At 43.8% G+C, this 20,445-nt stretch overlaps 1 protein-coding gene across 2 annotated transcripts in view; it reads right to left on the reverse strand.

Moving 5' to 3' along the window:
- Nucleotides 1–16,288, reverse strand: part of LOC133420606 (SH3 domain and tetratricopeptide repeat-containing protein 1) — a 37,466-nt gene extending 21,178 nt beyond the window's left edge. For both annotated transcript variants that reach the window (XM_061710340.1, XM_061710339.1), the window contains exons 1-4: nucleotides 16,016–16,288; nucleotides 9,759–9,889; nucleotides 9,415–9,520; nucleotides 8,566–8,706 (exon numbers count right to left, since the gene is read on the reverse strand). In XM_061710340.1, coding sequence (XP_061566324.1) covers nucleotides 8,566–8,706; nucleotides 9,415–9,520; nucleotides 9,759–9,889; nucleotides 16,016–16,109 — 472 coding nt within the window. In that variant the 5' untranslated portion in view covers nucleotides 16,110–16,288. The remainder of the gene's footprint in view (nucleotides 1–8,565; nucleotides 8,707–9,414; nucleotides 9,521–9,758; nucleotides 9,890–16,015) is intronic.
- Between the last annotated feature and the right edge of the window lie 4,157 nt (nucleotides 16,289–20,445).

Below are 20,445 nucleotides of genomic sequence, written 5' to 3' on the forward strand. Positions count from 1 at the left end.
TTGTGTTCAAAGCGTCATCAGTGCCTAGGCCATCCTTATACACAAATTGGCAGGGGTCTAAAAGATGTTGCACTTCACCTTTCAGATTCCCCACAATAATGCGTTCAAGTGCCTTCATCACAGTAGATGTTAATGCTATTGGTCTGAAATCATTATTGTCCTGTGGACAAGGTTTTTTCGGAACCGGAATAATGACAGCTTTTTTCCACATCTTAGGAATAGTGTGTGTGTCAACAGACAGCTGGAACAAGGGACTCCAGGCTGGAGTTAATTCATCAGCAAAAGATTTCAAAAGAAGAGCTGAAAGGCCATCTGGCCCACAGGCCTTCTTGGTGTGTAATTTTTTAAAAACTTTAGCCACAGCATCTGGATCAATCATAATTCTGACTGTTGGATCACGACGTCAGATGCAGCCAACTCAGCCGCTTAGAACCTCGGCAGAGTAGTTACAGAAAAGTATCTACTTGGCACATTAGACCCCTAGTGGAAAAGAACCAAACCGAGTGGAGGCGAGCCGAGCTGAGTAGGTACTAGCGGAAAAGCGCCATAATTATTCAATTTAAAGACATTGTAGGAGCCGCATTTAAGTTTATTTACAATTTGTGTTGTTTATTAGTAAAATATTAAGTGTGCGCCTTCCTCCCTCTTCAGGTGGGGAGGCTGGCGCTAGTCTTTAAGTTGGTGGTGGTGACGTATGACGCGAGAAGGCGGAGAGCAGCGACACTGTCATTGACTGCGGCTGCAGGATGAGCAGGGGAATGGCCTCTGATATTTGCTGATAGAACTCAAGGACTCTATGTCACCTTTTCTTTGAACTTTGTTATTTTGCAATAAATAAGCATAAATCAACACGCTCTTTTGGATTGTTTAAAGGACAGCTGGGAGTCTGACACCTGTTAAAGCCTTCTCATGGGGCAAACAAATAGGAATGAATGAGCTAATGGAAAACTCATATTTAGGTTTTTGCCCCTACAATTTGTCAATGACAAGCTGTGAGTCTTGATTGGAGGACTGTTTTGAGGATTAAGAGAAACATAAGGCAAAGGAAACGCCGGCGGACGCGGCGGAGCAAACAAAGAAACACGTTGGAGGAGGTACGTGCTTCAAATCAAACTTTTTTGGATGGATTATAAGTTTGGAAAAAATACCTGAAGTGTTCTGAAACGAACTTCACCGCTGAATTTTGTGTTAATGGACTGTGATCTTTTTGTTTATCAACTTTTCGCCGACTTGGCCAAACAATTGGGAGCGGGGCGACGCCCACCTGCGTGAACAAACCTGAATGAACCTGAGTTTAATAATCAAATACAAGGACATCGGAAAGAATAAGAACTCTTTTCTAAACCTTTTGATTAAGTTTTTGAAAGTTTATTTGTGAATAAAATGGCAAGTTCCGACGAGGCAGAAACGAGTCCTGTTAAAGACATGAATGAGGCTGCGGCGCGTCTGCGCTCATCTAGAGCCGGAAAAGCTTCACATCTAACAAGAAGAATGAACATTGTAAATAGTTTAATGGCTGACAAATATCTTGAGGAAGTGAAAGGAAATATGATGAAGTTTAACGACCTTCTGAATGATTTTAAAATGCTGCATATCTCTTACACTGAAATATTGGATGAGGACGCAAAAAAGGAAGACGACAATAAATGGTATCAACCGAGATGTGCGCAAATAATAGCTTTTCTTGACACCGTTACAAAATGGATTTCACGCATGGAAGCCCGCACTTCCCTCAGCTTGGCTGAAGCCTCTTATTCTGTTGCTCAGGTGGAGGGTGAGAATGCAAACAGTGATCTGGATGATGTCGATACACACTCAGAGAAGTCAGTCAAATCTAGCGCCTCTTCCTCGTCATCCTCATTACGTATCGGTGCGGAGGCGGAGAGAGCAGCTTTACTGGCCAAAGCTGCAATGTTGCAGGAAAAACATGCCATTGAAGAACAGGAACAAATGCTTAAAAAAAGGAGAGAAACATTGGAACTACAGACTGAAATAGCAGCCGCTACAGCCAAAATTAACTGTCTAAAGGAGGCTGAAATGTCAACGCTCAACCCTGCCCAGTCTGATGCAGGTGCAGAGCCAGAGGAAACTGTAGCTGGGGCATCAGCAGCCGCAGATGTGCAGCTAGATGAAAAGCCACAAGGTTTATGTCATATGTTTGATAGGAATGCTCCAGTAATTAGGAGCAAGTCAGGAGCCCAGGTTCAATTTCCCCTTTTTGATTCTGGGGATGATCATCAAAGTCAGTTTTTTGTTCTGCCTAACACCAGCAGTGATGCCCAACAACAACCACACCCAACCTCAGTGCACAGAATTCCCTCTGTCACACGCTCATCCCAAAACACACAATTAACTCTGTCACAAGGGCAAATCCCTCCTACCCTCAGTTCAGCACCAGATAACCACATGATAAAAATATTGGAAAATCAAAACAATTTGACACAGATTCTTGTAAAACAGCAACTTCTGTCTACGCTGCCACAAGGAAGCATTTCACCTTTTGATGGACAAATCCTGGAATACAAGTCATTTATTCACTCTTTCGAAAACATGATTGAAAATAAAACAGGCAACAACAGAGACAGATTGCAGTTCCTTATACAGTTTACAAAAGGACAAGCTCAAAAACTAGTTAAAAGCTGTGAGTACATGTCTCCAGACAGGGGCTACCAGAAAGCAAAAAGGTTATTAAAGGAAAACTTTGGAAACGAATATAAAATCTCCTGTGCTTACCTGGAAAAGGCACTATCCTGGTCCCAAATTAAATCTGAGGATTCAAGATCACTGCAGGATTATGCCATGTTCCTTAGAAGCTGCTGCAATGCTATGGAGGAAATGGAGTATATAGAGGAACTAGACACGGTGTCCAACATGAGAAGCATTGTGTTTAAGCTGCCATACAAGCTCAGGGAGAGATGGCGCAACAAAGCTTACGAACTGCAAGAGGAGCGCGGTCGTAGAGTTAGGATCCTGGACCTTGTCTTTTTTATTGAAAAGCAGGCTCGGATAGCAGCTGACCCAGTTTTTGGTGACCTTCAGGACCAGTCAGCTGTTAAAGGAAAGGTGGATGTAAAGGCTAGATCTGCTGTAAAATCACAGATTTTAAAGTCGTCTGGCAGCAGTTTCGCCACAGGTGTCGCTATTGCCCCCACGGAAAAAAAACCTGACCCCTTCTGTCCCCTTTGCAGCTGCAAGCACACATTGGAGTTGTGTAAAAGGTTCATGGAGACGACACATAGAAATAAGCTGAGCTTTTTAAAGACCAAAGGCATATGCTTTGGCTGTCTCTCAACAGGCCACATTAGCAGGGACTGCAAAAGACGTCTCATCTGCAAAGTGTGCAAGCTAGCCCATCCAAGTGTCCTGCACATTTATAGTAAAGATGGTGCAACTAAAGAGACTGATAGGTCCTCTGGTGTAGTAGGTGGAGCATCAGCAGAGTTATGCGGCCATATAGGGGCCGGAGAACAAGAGAATGGGCTCTCCATTGTCCCAGTTCAAGTGAAGGCAGCCAAAGGCAGCCAGGTCCTGCAAGTGTATGCCCTCCTGGATCCTGGGTCCACTGCTACCTTCTGCTCCGAGGCACTCATGTCTCAACTCAATCTAAAAGGTAGAAAAACGCACATTCTGTTAAGCACCATGAATCAGAAACAGCTTGTTCCATCGCATGTTATATCTGGAATTGAAGTTTCAGCACTGCACAGCGACAACTTCTTACCTCTTCCTGACGTTTTTACTCAGAAAGAAATGCCAGTCACTCTAAGCAACATTGCCAAGCAGAATGATGTAAAGCAGTGGGCGTACCTGAACAAAGTCAAACTTCCCAGCATCAGTGCTAAAGTGGAGATATTGGTTGGCACAAATGCTCCAAAGCTATTGGAGCCATGGGAGGTTATCAATAGCCAAGGCGAGGGCCCTTACGCAGTACGAACCCTATTGGGGTGGGTAGTAAACGGGCCACTCAGAAACGGCATTGATGGTGGAACAGCGGCAAGCGTGACTGTGAATAGGATATCAGTTGCAACTTTGGAAGAGCTTCTGATTTCACAGTATAATCAGGATTTCAATGAGTTGTCATCAGAGGAAAAGACCGAAATGTCAATTGAAGACAAAAGGTTTTTGGAAATAGCTAGTGAGGCTGTTCTGCAGAATGGGCATTACCATTTAAAACTACCTTTCAGAGGAACCAATAGCAGCATGCCAAACAACCGCCAAATGGCTGAGCAGCGACTTCAGAGCCTACAAAGGAAAATGAAAAAGGATCAGCAGTACAAACAGGAGTATGTTACCTTTCTCAACGACATCTTTGAGAATAATCATGCAGAAGAGGTCCCACAGGACGAACTGACACAGTCACCAGGAAAGACTTGGTACATACCGCACCACGGGGTTTACCACCCCAAAAAGAAAAAACTTAGAGTGGTTTTTGACTGTGCAGCATCTTACCAAGGTGTTTCCCTTAACACAGAGCTATTGCAGGGTCCTGACCTGACTAATTCTCTTGTAGGAGTCATTTTAAGATTCCGCAAAGAGCCTGTTGGATTTATGGCTGATGTTAAGTCAATGTTTCATCAGGTCAAGGTGGACAAACCTGATGTGGACTACTTGCGCTTCCTCTGGTGGCCACAAGGTGATACCAGTAAGCCCCCCAAAGAATATCGCATGCTCGTTCACATTTTTGGTGCTGTGTCCTCCCCAAGCTGTGCAAGCTTTGCACTACGAAAAACAGCCGACGACAATGAAAGTAGGTTTCCCCCTCGAGTAGCTGAAACAGTTCGACACAATTTTTATGTTGACGACTGTGTAAAGTCAGTCGCTAAGGAAACTGAAGCCATCCAGCTGGTAAAAGACCTCACTGCATTATGCAGCAAAGGTGGGTTTCAACTCACTCAGTGGGTTAGTAACAGCCGAACAGTTCTAGCCTCCATTCCCCCAGAGCAAAGGGCAAAGGAAGTCAGGACTTTGGATCTCGACAAAGATAGTCTCCCCATTGAAAGAACACTGGGGCTGCAATGGTGTGTGAACTCTGACCATTTTCAGTTCAACATCCAGCTCAACCAGAAACCACAAACCCGAAGAGGAATACTATCGATGGTGAGCTCGATCTTTGATCCACTTGGGTTTTTGGCTCCACTCATTCTCCCAGCCAAACGGTTGCTACAAGAGCTCTGCCAGAAAGGTTTTGGATGGGATGAACCTTTGCCCCTATCTATCTCGGAGAAGTGGATGGAATGGATACACAGTCTGAGGAACATCGAACACTTCCGTGTTCCACGTTGTATGAAGCCTAAGAGCTTTGGGACGCAAAAGTGTGCACAACTGCATCATTTTGCAGATGCCAGTGAGAGTGGCTATGGCTCAGTGAGTTACATCAAGCAGGTTAACATTCAGGAAGTTGTGCATGTTACCTTTGTCCTAGGAAAGTCCAGAGTCCTTCCATTAAAGCACCTAACGATACCACGTCTGGAGTTGGCGGCTGCAGCACTGTTGGTAAAAGTGGACAAAATGCTGAGGAAAGAGTTACACCTTGACTTAAAACCCTCAGTCTTCTGGACAGATAGTCAAACGGTACTCAAGTATATCGGAAATGACTACACTAGGTTCAAGACCTATGTTGCCAACAGAGTGTCATTTATTCGTGACAACACTGACCTCTCTCAATGGAAGTACGTAAGCAGCAAGGATAACCCTGCTGACGACGCCTCAAGAGGAATGAGTGCAGTCAAATTTATGCAGCAAAGGAGATGGCTGCATGCCCCTGAGTTCCTATGGAAACCTGAGGAAAGTTGGCCTGTGGAAAGGGTATTGGGCTCCCAGTTGGCGTTGCAGGATGACCCAGAGGTAAGGGGGAGCGCTGCCGTGTTCACAACAGTGACAAACAGTGAAGCCCCCACAGACCATCTTATTTTATTTTTCTCTGATTGGATGAGGCTACTTAAAGCAGTGGCATGGTACCTCAAAGTAAAGGATGCTATGATGTTGATCATTAGGAAGCAAAAGGAGCTCTCCTCAGGTCACATCACCACCCGCTCAAGCAGGCAAAAGCTGAGTGCTGAACTTAGCACTTTCAGGACTACACTTGGGGGACAGTTCCTCACAGTGAAAGATCTCTCCCAGGCTGAAAGGTCAGTCATCTCATATGTTCAAAGAAAGTCATTCCCAGGTGAAATGGCAGCGCTGGAAACATCTCCATTCAGAGTTCAAAGGAACAGTAAGATCTGTAGGCTGGACCCGATACTAGATGGAGGCCTCATAAGAGTTGGCGGTCGCCTACTCAGATCTGCGATGCCAGATGAGGCCAAGCACCCTTGTATCCTGCCCAAAGATGCTCACATTTCAGATCTCATCCTACGACACATCCATGAGCGCTCTGGACACAGTGGGAGAAACTACATGCTTTCTGAGCTCCGCAAGAAGTACTGGGCCATAAAAGGAAACTCACTAGCAAGGAGAATAATCTCAAGATGTGTTGTGTGTCGGCGTACGAGAGGCAAAACAGGTGAGCAGAAAATGGCAGATTTGCCGCTGGAAAGAATCCTACCTGACCTCCCTCCCTTCACCAACGTCGGATTGGACTATTTTGGCCCCATTGAAGTGAGACGAGGAAGAGGTACGGTGAAACGATACGGAGTCTTGTTCACCTGTATGAGCAGCAGAGCTGTGCACCTGGAGGTGGCTTATTCCTTGGATACGGATTCATGTATTCACGCTCTCAGAAGGTTTATCTGCAGGAGAGGACAGGTTAAGCACATCAGATCTGATAATGGTACGAACCTGGTGGGTGCTAAAGCAGAGCTCAAGAAAGCCCTGAGTTCATTAAATGAAGGGAAGATCCGCAACGCTCTGCTTCCTGATGGAATCCAGTGGAGCTTCAATCCCCCAGGAGCGTCACACTATGGTGGAGTCTGGGAGAGACTTATAAGGTCTGTCCGTCAGGTGCTAAACTCCACTCTCCGTCAGCAAATCCTTGATGATGAAGGTCTACAAACCATCCTCTGTGAAGTGGAGTCTATCCTTAACAACCGCCCCCTTTCCACCGTGTCCCCTGATCCGCACGATCTGGAACCGCTGACTCCAAATCACATCCTCCTGCAAAGAACACAACCTATCCTTCCCCCTGGAACCTTTCAGAGATCTGATCTTTATGCCAGACGTCGCTGGAAACAAGTCCAGTACATGGCCGATCTTTTTTGGCATAGATGGACACAGGAATACCTTCTACTACACCAAGAGAGGCAGAAATGGACAGAAGTGAGGAAGAACTTCAACACTGGGGATATTGTTCTGGTGGTTGACCCCACTGCCCCTCGGGGGTCGTGGCCATTAGGCAGAATACTGGAGACCAAACCTGACGCAAGAGGTCTGACCCGCTCAGTAAAGCTCCGGACCAAGACTTCAGTCATCGAAAGGCCCATATCCAAGTTGTGCCGCCTCCTAGAGACTGAAGAGTGACAAGTCTTCACCTTGAAGATTAAAGACATCTACAAGGGGTGTAATGTATTTACTTTATTTTCCTGAATGCATTAATTAGTTTAATTAATTCATTTATTAGTGTAATTAATTGTTAGCTTACGGCTCCCTTTTGTGATTAATTTGAATAATTGATTCTGTAAAGAACAATTAGGGGCCGGTGTGTAGGAGCCGCATTTAAGTTTATTTACAATTTGTGTTGTTTATTAGTAAAATATTAAGTGTGCGCCTTCCTCCCTCTTCAGGTGGGGAGGCTGGCGCTAGTCTTTAAGTTGGTGGTGGTGACGTATGACGCGAGAAGGCGGAGAGCAGCGACACTGTCATTGACTGCGGCTGCAGGATGAGCAGGGGAATGGCCTCTGATATTTGCTGATAGAACTCAAGGACTCTATGTCACCTTTTCTTTGAACTTTGTTATTTTGCAATAAATAAGCATAAATCAACACGCTCTTTTGGATTGTTTAAAGGACAGCTGGGAGTCTGACACCTGTTAAAGCCTTCTCATGGGGCAAACAAATAGGAATGAATGAGCTAATGGAAAACTCATATTTAGGTTTTTGCCCCTACAGACATTTTACTTTATATTAAACATTGTTAACAACATGCTGCTGTATGTTTGTTTGTAGAGGTGTAAATTGCACTTTTGGCCATATACTTATGACTTGTGAATAAAAACTATATGATGTACAACTATTTGTGTAATGGTCAGTTCTTAATGTAAATATGAATTAATTATGCACCAGGTTAAAGCATTACCTTTACAATTTAATTTACAGCATTAGTCCTTTGAGAATCCCTTCCATTGCCAAAGCAAAATTGGTATTGTAACTAGAATATCGATATTGAATCGTATCGGAAATCGTATCGACTTGGGACCTAGTGTATCGGAATCGTATCGTATCGGGAGGTCAGTAATGATACCCAGCTCTAGTCCTCAGACATCTCTTTTTCAAAGACGTCCTTTGTCCTCCAGCGCTGTAAACGTTGTGTGTTACCTGGACTCGGATGAAGACCAGATCTCATCTATTGTACATTCACCGGGGAAGACAAACACATTTAATGTTGAACAAGCGGAACAAAACTTTAACCACCAACCTTCCTGCATGAGGAGGCTTCTGTAGACCAGGTTCAGAGTTTCCTCGTGAATCCGAACTCGAATGGAGATGTCCTCCTCCAGAGACGTGAGCCAAACTCTCTGGTCCAGCAACAGGTTCTCCAAACAATGAGCCAAAAACCCTGGAGGAGGAAGAACAGAGATGTAAGCTGAAGAACAGATGGAGAACCAGGTCCGGCTCAGGTCCAGAGACCTCTATGCAGAACTGTACGTGGACACAGGACAAGGCAAGTTTATTTATAGCACAATTCAACACAAGGTAATTGAAAGTGCTTTACATCAACATTAAAAGCGGCAAGACACAATTAAACAGTAAATAACAAATAAAATAATAAGAAAAGAGGTAAAATAATAAAAAGCACACGTTTTTAAAAGTAAAGGCAGTAGAGTACAGCAGGTACATCTCATTCTTACAATGGCGAGAATTACGTTTCTATACGGTCAAAACGTACAAAGACCGGGTCAAATACAGTATTACAAAAGTAATCTGTGCCGATTCGTGCAGTGAATCAGACCAATTTGACAATTCTATGTCACGATGCCTGCATTCAGGGCTTATCTATATAAATAAAATTGATTATTATTATTATTATTATTATTATTATTATTATTATTATTATCCATAACTTTGCGTGATTTTCAAAAATCATAAGTATTTAATTTAAAGGTATGCTTAAATAACAAATAAAATGAAATAAAATGATAAGAAAAGAGGTAAAATAATAAAAAGCACAAGTTGTTAAAAAAAATAAGGGCAGTAGAGTACAGCAGGTAAATATTTAATTTAAAAGTACTTCAGGGCTTCAGCTCCACGTGGCTCCATACTGTACCTGTCGTGTAATACGTGGTGAATTTCCATATTTCCTGGAAACTTTTGAAAGTCACAAAGATGGTTTTTTCTCTACTGCTGATGGAGACTATATGAGTTGACAGTTCCTATAAAACAGAAGAAGATGGAGATGTTTTTTTTTCCTGCGCTGACATTTCACACAAACACGTCACTGACAGCAGAAGAAGAACTGATGGACCCGTCTTCAGGAAGCTTCTGTCCGTATCACTGTAGACACAGATATTTGGGCTCTGTGTGTGTGTGTGTGTGTGTGTGTGTGTGTGTGTGTGTGTGTGTGTGTGTGTGTGTGTGTGTGTGTGTGTGTGTGTGTGTGAGGACAAGCACCGTGAGAACGTCGTCGACGTCGCTGCTTTCAGCCTGCAGGAGGTGCAGTTTCTCCTTCAGCTTCTCCTGCGACTGCTCGTCTGCAGGAAGTCCACCTGGACCTCTGACCAGCTCCAGAACCAGCGGCAGACCTGAACACAGAACAAGCCCCATCACTCTCCGTCCAGCTGGGCCAGGGATGGACAATAATAATAATAATAATAATTCATTTTATTTAGAGGCGCCTTTCAGGTCACCTTACAAACACATTTTATAAGTTAAAATACAATTAATACAAAAAAAGCAGCAACAGACAGCATAAACAAGTACATAGACCAATAAATAGAACAAACTGGTGTAGTATATAGTGCACAGTGTCCAGTTAGAGTGAGTGAGCAAGTTTCAACAGGTGGGTTTTGAGTTGGGTTTTGAATGTTGTGATGAAGTCTGTTTTATGTGTGGGGGGAGGGAGTTCCAGAGTCCGGGTGCTGTGCAACTGAAGGCTCGGGCACCCACGGGGCACCCATGGTACTGAGGCGTGAAGTGGGAATGATGAGAAGTCCAGCAGAGGTTGAGCGGAGGGAGGGGAGGGAGTGTATTCATGTAGGAGGTCACAGAGGTAAGTGGGAGCTGGTTGTGGAAGGCTTTGTAGGTGGGGAGGAGGTTTTTGTAGATGATGCGGCCGTGGACTGGTAGTGGACTGGTAGTGGACTGGTAGTGGACTGGGAGCCAGTGGAGTTGGATAAGAAGGGGGGTGATGTGGTCAGATGACTTGGTCCGGGTAATGATCCGGGCGGCCGAGTTCTGAATGAGTTGTAATCTGTCGGTGAGTTTGGTGGGGAGGCCCGTGAGGAGGGCGTATATAGGATGTGACAAAAGAGTGGACCGGGATTTCAGTGCTGGACTGGGACAGTGCTGGACGGAGTGTGGAGATGTTGCAGAGGTGGAAGAATGTAGTCCCGGTGATGTTGTAAATATGAGGTGCAAATGAAAGGGTGCTGTCCAGGATAATGCCGAGGCTCTTGACTTGGGGAGAGAAGGGTACCAGGAAGCCGTCGATGATGATGGGTGGAGCAGGAGAGAGTTGGCTGAGTTGGTGACTTGGTGAGGATGGATTTGGAACCGATTAGAAGAGCCTCAGTTGTTTATTGCCGTTGAGTTTTAGAACATTTTTGCTCATCCAGGTATTGATTTCATCATTTCATTTCAGAGAGTGGGTTTGGAGGAGATATAGATCTGTGTGTCATCGGCGAAGCAGTGGAAATGGACCCCATGGTGACGGAGGATTGAGCCCAGAGGTAGGAGGTAGATGGTGAAAAGAAGCGGACCCAATACTGACCCCTGGAGGACACTCAGTGTGACACCCGTGCACCCAGATTTGTGGTTAAGACTCATCTCCACGAGATCCTTAAGTGTTTTTCATATATTGTACTCATAATGTTTGACACTATTGTCGAAAAAGTCCACAAATGCTCCACTGACTGTCAATGCAGACAAATGAATGACTTCTGAGTTCTTTAGTTTAACTTGTCTTTTACCGTCTCGTGAAGAAGTTCAGCCCAGTGAGGAGCTGCACAAGATACGCCTCCATGTTCACATCCACTGAAACAGAGTTCAACAGCTTCTTCTGATCCAACATTTGTGATCCTTGATTTTTTTTTCTTATTTTGTTTGGACGTTTATTTTTTTTTGGACGTTTGCTTTTGTTAATATGTTTGTTTGTTTTTGTTTTATTGGACATTTGTTTGAATTTGTTTGGATGTTTGCTTTTGTTTTATTGGACATTTGTTTGAATTTGTTTGGATGTTTGTTTTTGTTTTATTGGACATTTGTTTGAATTTGTTTGGATGTTTGTTTTTGTTTTATTGGACATTTGTTTGAATTTGTTTGGATGTTTGTTTTTGTTTTTGTTTGGACGTTTGCTTTTGTTAGTACGTTTGTTTGTTTTTGTTTTATTGGACATTTGTTTGAATTTGTTTGGATGTTTGTTTTTGTTTTGTTGGACTTTTCTTTGAATTTGTTTGGATGTTTGTTTTTGTTTTGACATTTGCTTTTGTTAGTACATTTGCTTGTTTTTGTTTTATTGGACATTTGTTAGAATTTGTTTGGATGTATGTTTTTGTTTTGTTGTTTTCGCCTGTCTCCCGTCCTCTACACCTGGCTCCTCACTGTGGTTGCAAGATTCTGGGACTTTTCAATGAGAATTAATGGGAATAAACTGGAAATCGTGTCCTGTCACTTTTGTGTCCAACCTCTGATCGAGCTGCTGGTTAGGACTGCTCTCCTGTGTTTTATGGGATGCATGAGAGGAACAAACTGGGCTTATGTGTGTATCGTTTAATGTACAGTTTAATGTTTATCCATGTTTGTGTCACTGATTAAATAATATAATATTATATAAGATAATGACTCCAGAGCCTCTGACGCTTCGGCCTCATTAAAGTCTCACATGACCATCATCTGAGGTCACCTGACTTTTACTGCTCACACGTTCGCTTCCAGACGATAAAAGCAACAGATTCAAGAGACTGAGGTTCAAACTCATCAACAGCGGGTCCATCTCCACCTTCTACAGTTCCATCTCCATCTTCTACGGGTCCATCTCCACCTCCAGAGATTTCTGGATAACTTCAAACTGTCCAGGAATACATTTACAGTAACTTCCCTGCTTGCAAAGCCTGCAGAGGTATGAAAGCAAACCCTGGGAGAGGTCATGTCTGACGCTGTGGGTGTAAATGATTGACGCTGGTCTGGCGCTCGTGCGCTTGTGTGGACGAGGTAGAGGTCTGTGCTCGTGACACTGGCCTTGAACCAACCTTTACCCTCCCATACCCTTGTCACGCGCTTTTCTTTCTACTACTACTACTACTACTACTGTCATTTAGAAGACGCTTTTATCCAAAGCGACTCACATCCGAGAGAACAACACAAGCACAAAATCACACAGGAGGGTCCAGCTGGATCAGTCCTGGTCAGACTGCTGTGAGTCCAGTTGGACACAGGTGCTGCCATGCCAGTGGTAGAATATATATAAATCTAAGAAAGCTACGTCTAAGAAGACACCATCTTGTCATAAGTGCATGCATCTACTAGATGCAGAAGTGCTCCTTAAAGGGCTGAGTCTTTAGCTTGCTCTTAAAAGTAGGTACAGACAGACCGTGCAAATCGGACAGAGTTTGGTAGGTCGTTCCACCATCGAGGAGCAATGGTGGAGAAGAGTCTGGCTACTGATTTCACGACACGTTGTGGTGGAAGCACCAGGCGTCTTTCACTGGCTGAGCGGAGCTGTCGAGAGGGAGTGTAGCTCTGGATGAAGCAGTGAAGGTATTGAGGAGCCATTTGGGTGATTGTTTGGTAGCCAGAAGCAGAGCTTAAAACTTGATGCTGCAACTGGAAGCCAGCGCAGAGAGATTAGCAGCGGAGTGACGTGAGCTCTCTTGGGTTGGTTGAAGACCAGACATGCTGCTGCATTCTGGATCATCTGCAGAGGTTTAACTGAGCACACAGGAAGGTCAAGCAATAAGGAATTACAGTAGTAAATACGTGACATGACCAGAGCCTGAACCAAGAGCTGTGTCGTATGTTTTGTCAGGTAGGGTCTGATTTTCCTAATGTTGTAGAGAGCAAAACGGTAAGACCGGGAAACTGAGGCAACATGGTCCTTGAAGGTCAGCTAGCTGTCTAACATGACACCAAGATTCCTAGCAGAAGACATGGGCACGAGTGTGGTGGAATCGAGCTGCTTATCTGAGGAGGTAAGGAACGACTGGCTGGACAGACAATAAGCTCTTGGACAGATTTAGCTGAAGGTGACGGTCCTTCATCCATGCAAAGATATCAGAAAGACAGGCCGATATTTGCGTTGAGACGGCCGTGTCGCCAGGTGGGAAGGAAAGAAAGAGCTGGCTGTCATCAGCATAGCAGTGGTGGGAGAACCCATGAGAGCTGATGATTTATCCTAGTGAAGAGGTGTATAGTGAAAAAAGGAGAGGGCCAAGCACTGATCCCTGTTGCCAGCTCATGTGATCTGGACACTCCTCCTTGCAATGATAGTTTGTCCTTTCCTTTTTTATTTTCTCATGCCAGTCATTCTGGCAGTTACAGTTAAAGTCTTCACATGTCAGAAACTCTCTTTTGAGTGGGTTTCATAAAACCCAGTTGTTGTTGTTGTTCTTCTTCTGCTTTTATTTCTGTATTTACTACACCTATTTCTACACCGTCATGGCAAAAATGTAAATATTGGAGCAGTCGAGTCAGCTTTGTTGTTCGTGTTTGACATGTCTGAGTCTGTCACCGCCATCGTCTCTCCGGTCCACCTGGTACACCCGTGAAGTCTTGGACCTTGTCTGCTGATCGGTTGCCTTTTAAATGCTTCAAATCTGAGCTTTCCTCTCAGTTCAAGCAGTTTGATCATTATCAGGACCGGATGCTTGAGGATCAATACTAGGACCAGTTCAGTTCCGTAAACCAAACCAAGATGCTCTGCATTTGGTAGCCTGCTCTCACCGTGGACTGAAGAGGAGGGACAACTCTAACACCACAGGGTTACCTGTGGCGACGTTCTGCTCAAACGTCCAGCATCTCTGTCAGAAACACGGAGGAACACGCCATCATGGTCTTGGGATGTTGATCTCAGGGCCATTTGGTTCCTGCCTGGTTCTGCTGGTCTGCCGTCTCTGGTCACTTCTTCTTTCACCTGACCTGTTTAAACTGTCTTCTCCGCAGCGCGTGACGTTGCTGGACCTGGTCTGAACGTTTCTTCTCGAGTGTTGCCGTGGATACAGACTGGTCCAAAAAATCTGGATCATGTGAGCTTTGATGAGGTCATCTTTACACACCACCACGATGGGTTTGAAATAAAACAATCAGATGTGAGGAAAGTGTAGACGAGAAATTAGTCAGAGGTCCTCTACTCTCGGGTCCTCTGCAGTACTGGGACGAAGTGAGCCACGATACTGGGACAAAGTCCTCAACAACCAGCGACTGACGTCTGGCGCTTGTGGACACCAGCAGACACTGAGTTTTCTCCTGCAAATGTTTGTCCAGACCCTCAGCTGCTTGTTTCTGTGTCTGTTCTGGCCGGGTTCAGATCAGAAGACTGGCTCAAACCTGCGGAGCTCTGTCCATTGTGTCATCAGATCTGACCTGGCACCTCAGAGTTCCTCTCCTGCGTCTGTCAGCAGTCATGTGACGTCACCAATACACAGCGGTGAGACGTCCCCTTGGTACCATAATACCACCTCCACCATGTTGGTCCTGTTTGGATGCTCCTTTCCTCCTCCAGATTCTTCTTATCAATCGTTGTGATACGAGTCAGTCTTTCGTTTGTTTGTCCAGAGAACCTGGAGAACGTGGAGGTGTTCTAAACGTTTCTTGTTAACTTTAGTCCGTCCTTCCTGTTTTTGAGACGTACCATACCCCTTTTCCACCAAACCGGTTCCAGGGCTGGTTCTGGGCCAGTGCTGGTGCTGATTCACAACTCGTTCAACTTGTAAACCAGCTGAGAACTGGTTTGCTTTTCCATAGCTCGGGTGCTAAGGGGAGCCACGTCATTACGTCACTGTAAACGTCAGTTACGTCGCTGCGTTTGCATTGGCACGAAAATCGACTATGGACAACCTCATAACTGTACAGCTGCTGCTTCTGGCTTTACACTGCCTCATTAGGATCAGGAAACGGACGATCTAATGTCTGTCATCATCTACAGGTTTTCTAATAATAATAATTAAAAAAAATAATATATATATATATATATATATATATATATACAAAAAAAACAAATATATATATATATATATATATATTAATAAACTAAATATAACATCTATTAAAATATATATGATGTATATTATATATTAAAAATGCATATATATATATATATATATATATATATATATATATATACATATATATATTAAGAAAATAAATATATGACATATTAATATAATATTAATTTTAATATTATATTATTATTCATATAATATAATATCATAATATAATTCATATATATGATATATATTATATATTAAATTTTTTACCAACATGGCATTAACCATTAATATATATGCAGACAAGTTATAAAGTAAAAAAAAAAAAAGTATTTCTGAGCCTGTATACTACAACAGTATAATAAAGTCCTGTAATGATGGCTTTTAGTTTTGGTGTCCGCCCCCTCTGGCCCCCCCTAGGAAACATTTTTGGAGGCGCCCCTGTCAGCAGAGTCAGGGGAAACCAATCAGGTGTCTCTGGCAGATCAGATCCCGGGTCACAGCTCTTACCTGCGCTGCCCTGCCGGTGCCGGTTCGGCTGGGCCCCGGGGGCCCCGGGGGGCCCCTCTTCCCTCCGGTACCTGTGATCGGAGCCGCCCGACATGTCCAGGACACCCGCGTCACAGCTGGCGTGCGGAGAAGTCACAGCTCCATCACATGCCCGCGCGGGGAGCGCGCTGCAAAGTTTTCCTGTCTGGAATAAAGTCCGCCTGTCCTTTCAAAGTAAAACTCCGCACACGTCCGTCAATCTGACGCGACTCCAGACTAGGGTTGTCAACTCCCTGAAAAGTAAATAAGGGACACCTCATCAACCCGATTGCCTTCACCCTTCCTGGCCTGGTGAATTTTTTTACCCCCTTTTTTTGTGAGTGAAACGATTTTTTAACTACTTGACTCGAACCTGAATTGAATTAGATGCAAATTTTTGAATGCCATGAACACATGGAAAACAAATTATTATCCAGCAATTCACTTTAATACAAAATAACAAAATGAACTGCATGAACACATCTTCATACTGTACCAAATAATGAAATGAGTCTCCGGGATAGATGCAATGTTTTGCCTATGTGCAATGTCGTTCACTGCTGCTTGGTTTCTCACTAATTTTACTGTAGTATTGCGTCTGATATCTGTTGCTGTCAGTATGTGTTGATTGTATGTGTTTTTATACGCTATGCATGTATTTGATGCCTAAAACAATTTTCCCTAGTGGACATTAAAGTATAACTCAACTCAAAATAAGTATCTTTCTTAAACAGAAACCTGTCCTGCCAACTTAAAATTGTATTTATTATAAAACGATAGAAAGGAAGCAGAACATCTATTCTGCAATAGTGCACATTTTTAGTGAAATAATAAAAGTGCAAACAGAAAGTCTGTAGAAAACTCGTAAACATATTTGTGCCTCAAAGGCCATGACTGTAGCTACAGTTGTAGTAAAACTGAAAAAAATAACTTATGAACTCAACAGCTCAATGCCATTTTCCATTGGCATTTAATGACTATTTTTTGACTCTCACAGTAATACGGGACAAAGTGCGTCCCTTTTCAGCTCAATACGGGACGCTACTTTAGTTTATAAATACGGGACAATTCCATTTTTCAAGGGACGGTTGGCGACTCTACTCCAGACACGATTACTGGGCGACCCTCCGTGACGTCAGCCGCGGCTCTCAAGAGCACGTGTGAAGCTTCTCTCTCCTCACGAACGCGCTTCATTATCAAAGCACGTTTTACTTTGTCTTATTTGTTATTTTTCATCGATTAGGTGATAGCTTGAAAATGATCAATACCCAGATGTCTTTATTAACCGATTAACCGATTTGTGGTTAAATTTCCAGATCTTCTACTGGATCTATTTGAATTCTTGTCGCGTCTGGGATCATGACTTTCAGCCCAACCCTTAATTTGAAGTTGTTTGTTACACATATTGTGTTACTTCCGTGAACTTTACACAGACTTTTTTTGGCGACATCATAAAGATTGTTTTGTTTCACACACATTTTGTTCGCGTTTATCTGCAGCGCAAACCAACACTTGTCATTCCTTGGAGTCTTGCCTCAAATTCACCTTCACAGTTTTTTTTGGTTAATAATTCACTGAACAAAAGAATCCGGTGGGATAATAATAATAATGATATATATTTAGATATAATTATAATGCCCTCGGGCAGCACGGTGGCTTAGTGGTTAGCACTGTTGCCTCACAGCAAGAAGGTCCCCGGTTCAACTCCTTCTGTGTGGAGTTTGCATGTTCTCCCTGTGCTTGTGTGGGTTCCCTCCGGGTACTCCTGCTTCCTCCCACAGTCCAAAAACATGCATATTATGTTAATTGGTAATTCTAAATTGCCCGTAGGTGTAAGTGTGAGTGTGCATGGTTGTGTGTATATATGTGGCCCTGCGATGGACTGGCTACCTGTTAAGGTGAACCCTGCCTCTCACCTGAAAATAGCTGGGATAGGCTCCAGCAGACCCCCGTGACCCTGCAGGGATAGAGCGGGTATAGATAATGGATGGATGGATAATTATAATGCACTTTACATTACGAAAATCTCCAAGTGCTACAGTTTGATAAGGAAACAGAAATAATAAAATCAAGATAAGAGATAAAAGGGATAAAAAGTCAAGACATGGCAGGAAAGAGAATAAAACAATTAAAGACAGCAATTAGGGAAAAAAAACAACAGCATTGTTTAGTGATAAAATGCTTAGCTAAAAAGAAAGGTTTTTTGTCCTCTTTTAAAATTGTCCATGGTTTGTGGTGCCCTCAGGTTGTCAGGGAGGGCATTCCAGAGACGTAGGGCAGCAACACTAAAAGCCCTGTCACCCATTGTGCAAATAAGGGCGTCAGATGTTTGCTTCTTTTACCTGAAGTCAGGAGAAACCGACTTTAGTAAATATATGACCAAAGAATGTTGTTTGCAGCTTTCCCGCTCCGTCCTGAACCTTCCCCCCAGCTTTCCTGTCTGTTTGCACATCCAAAGTTCCCTCAAACATCACAGGAACACACTCAGCACTTCCTTTCCTCTGCTCAGTTCCTCTGTCAGAGGCCCAGCACCCGCCGGGACGACAACCCGGAGCAACAAGAGGAATTTACGAGCCAGCAGAAGTCAGTCACGAGGGCTGAGGTGGGAAGTTCTGCAGAAGAGGCCGGGACACCTTTCTGCTGGATAGTTCATTGTCAGGTGACCACACCTGGGGAGAACTGCTCTTTAAGCAAACCCCTAAACCGAGATGACAGAGTAGCTGTGACGTCACCCACACGGGTCTGACCCCCACCCGCAGCCTCGGGGACTGGTGGGGGAGTCGGGGGAGACCAGTATGTGGAGGGTGAGATGCTGGCAGCCTCCAAACCCAAATCCCAGCTGGGAGGGAATATGTCAAAAATCATAAAGATTGTGCACTTGGTGACAAGTTTTTGATATTTGGCATGGTGTTAGGTATGGACATAAGTACGGAAGTATTAGGGCCAGGCATGAGAAAAATAAAAATAATATTTTAGAGGAGGAAGATTTTTTTTTAATTATGCACTGAAAAAAGTCGAAATGTTGAGAAAAAAGTCGAAATGTCGAGAAAAAAGTCGAAATGTCGAGATTAATGTTGAAGTACAATTTTGGGAAAAAACTCAAAATGTCGAGATTAATGTTGAAATACAATTTCAAGAATAAAGTCAAAATTTTGTGAATAAAGTTGAAATGTTGAGAAAAAAGGCGAAATTTTGACTTTATTCACGAAATTTCGACTTTAGCAAGAGACTTTTATCAGTGAAAACAACTTCCAACAATTCTTCCATGTTACTTTTCAGGTTGACACAGATCGACGCAGATTGGTTTATCAGTTTCATGCGTCCGTGCACGCTCTCGTGCACCCCCAGCAGATTTTCCAACACTCGCCTACATTGTTCTGTCTAACAGATGTTCAGTTTGTAAAGGTTTTCGTTCTTAAAGCTGTCTGGTGTCCTGATTCCCCCAATATAGTTCTATTTAATTTAAATTCACCTTATCAATCCCCAAGGTGAAAGTAATCAAAATGCCGTGGACTTCCCCCCCCCCCCTATTTGTTCATGTTTTTTTCATTTTTCACCATGTCTCAAACACGCAACTTGTCCTCCACATGAAGCCCAGGCTCGCTGTCATCTTAAAAGCAATCTCAGCGCCAGAAGCACAGGCTCCAGTCAGACTCAGTCCAATAACACTGGAGTCAATGCATTGCAATGTATGCAAAAGTTTCACACTCAGGCCATTTAGTGGGAAATGATATTCTTCTATCCGCTGGTTGGAGAAGCTGGCAGAGTGTGACATCTGTGTGTGTCTTAGCCCCAGCAGTGGACGGTGCCACGGCAGGGAAGTCCAGTGCAGCTTAGCAGACGTTACAGCTGAAGAGGTTCTCATGACAAGATCCCGCTCTAGAGCAGCCTCTAGTGGGGGTAGAGGACACAAATATCCACAGCAAGTAGGTGGAAGTGTACCCACCTGATCATCCAGTCCCTAACCAAGAAGTAATCACAGTGGCTGAGATTGTTTCTGCGTGGGTGTGCAGGTATGTGGCCCCACATTCACTGCACAGTGAGGGCACTATCGTTGAATCAGCAGTGTTTCGGGAAATGTGCAGTCTGTTGGGGATCGAGAGAACATCTGATGGACGAGTGGAGCGCTTTAACGCTACTCTACATAAAATCTTGGCCACCACAGCTGACCGGTGGCATTGAGGTTGGAATCTATGTATAGGAATGATCTGTTTAAAGTTTTTCAGTCAGAGTTCAGAATGCATCATAGCACAGAGACAGCACTGGTTCGAGTCACAAATTACCTTCTTATGGCCCCAGATAAGGGACTAGTGTCCATACTGGTCCTACTGGACCTCAGTGCTGCTTTTGACACTGTACATCAGCATTTTACTGCACAGGTTAGAGCATGTTGTTGGGATTAAAGGGACAGC

This window comes from Cololabis saira, chromosome 20 (assembly GCF_033807715.1).
Source record: "Cololabis saira isolate AMF1-May2022 chromosome 20, fColSai1.1, whole genome shotgun sequence".
NCBI lineage: Eukaryota > Metazoa > Chordata > Actinopteri > Beloniformes > Belonidae > Cololabis > Cololabis saira.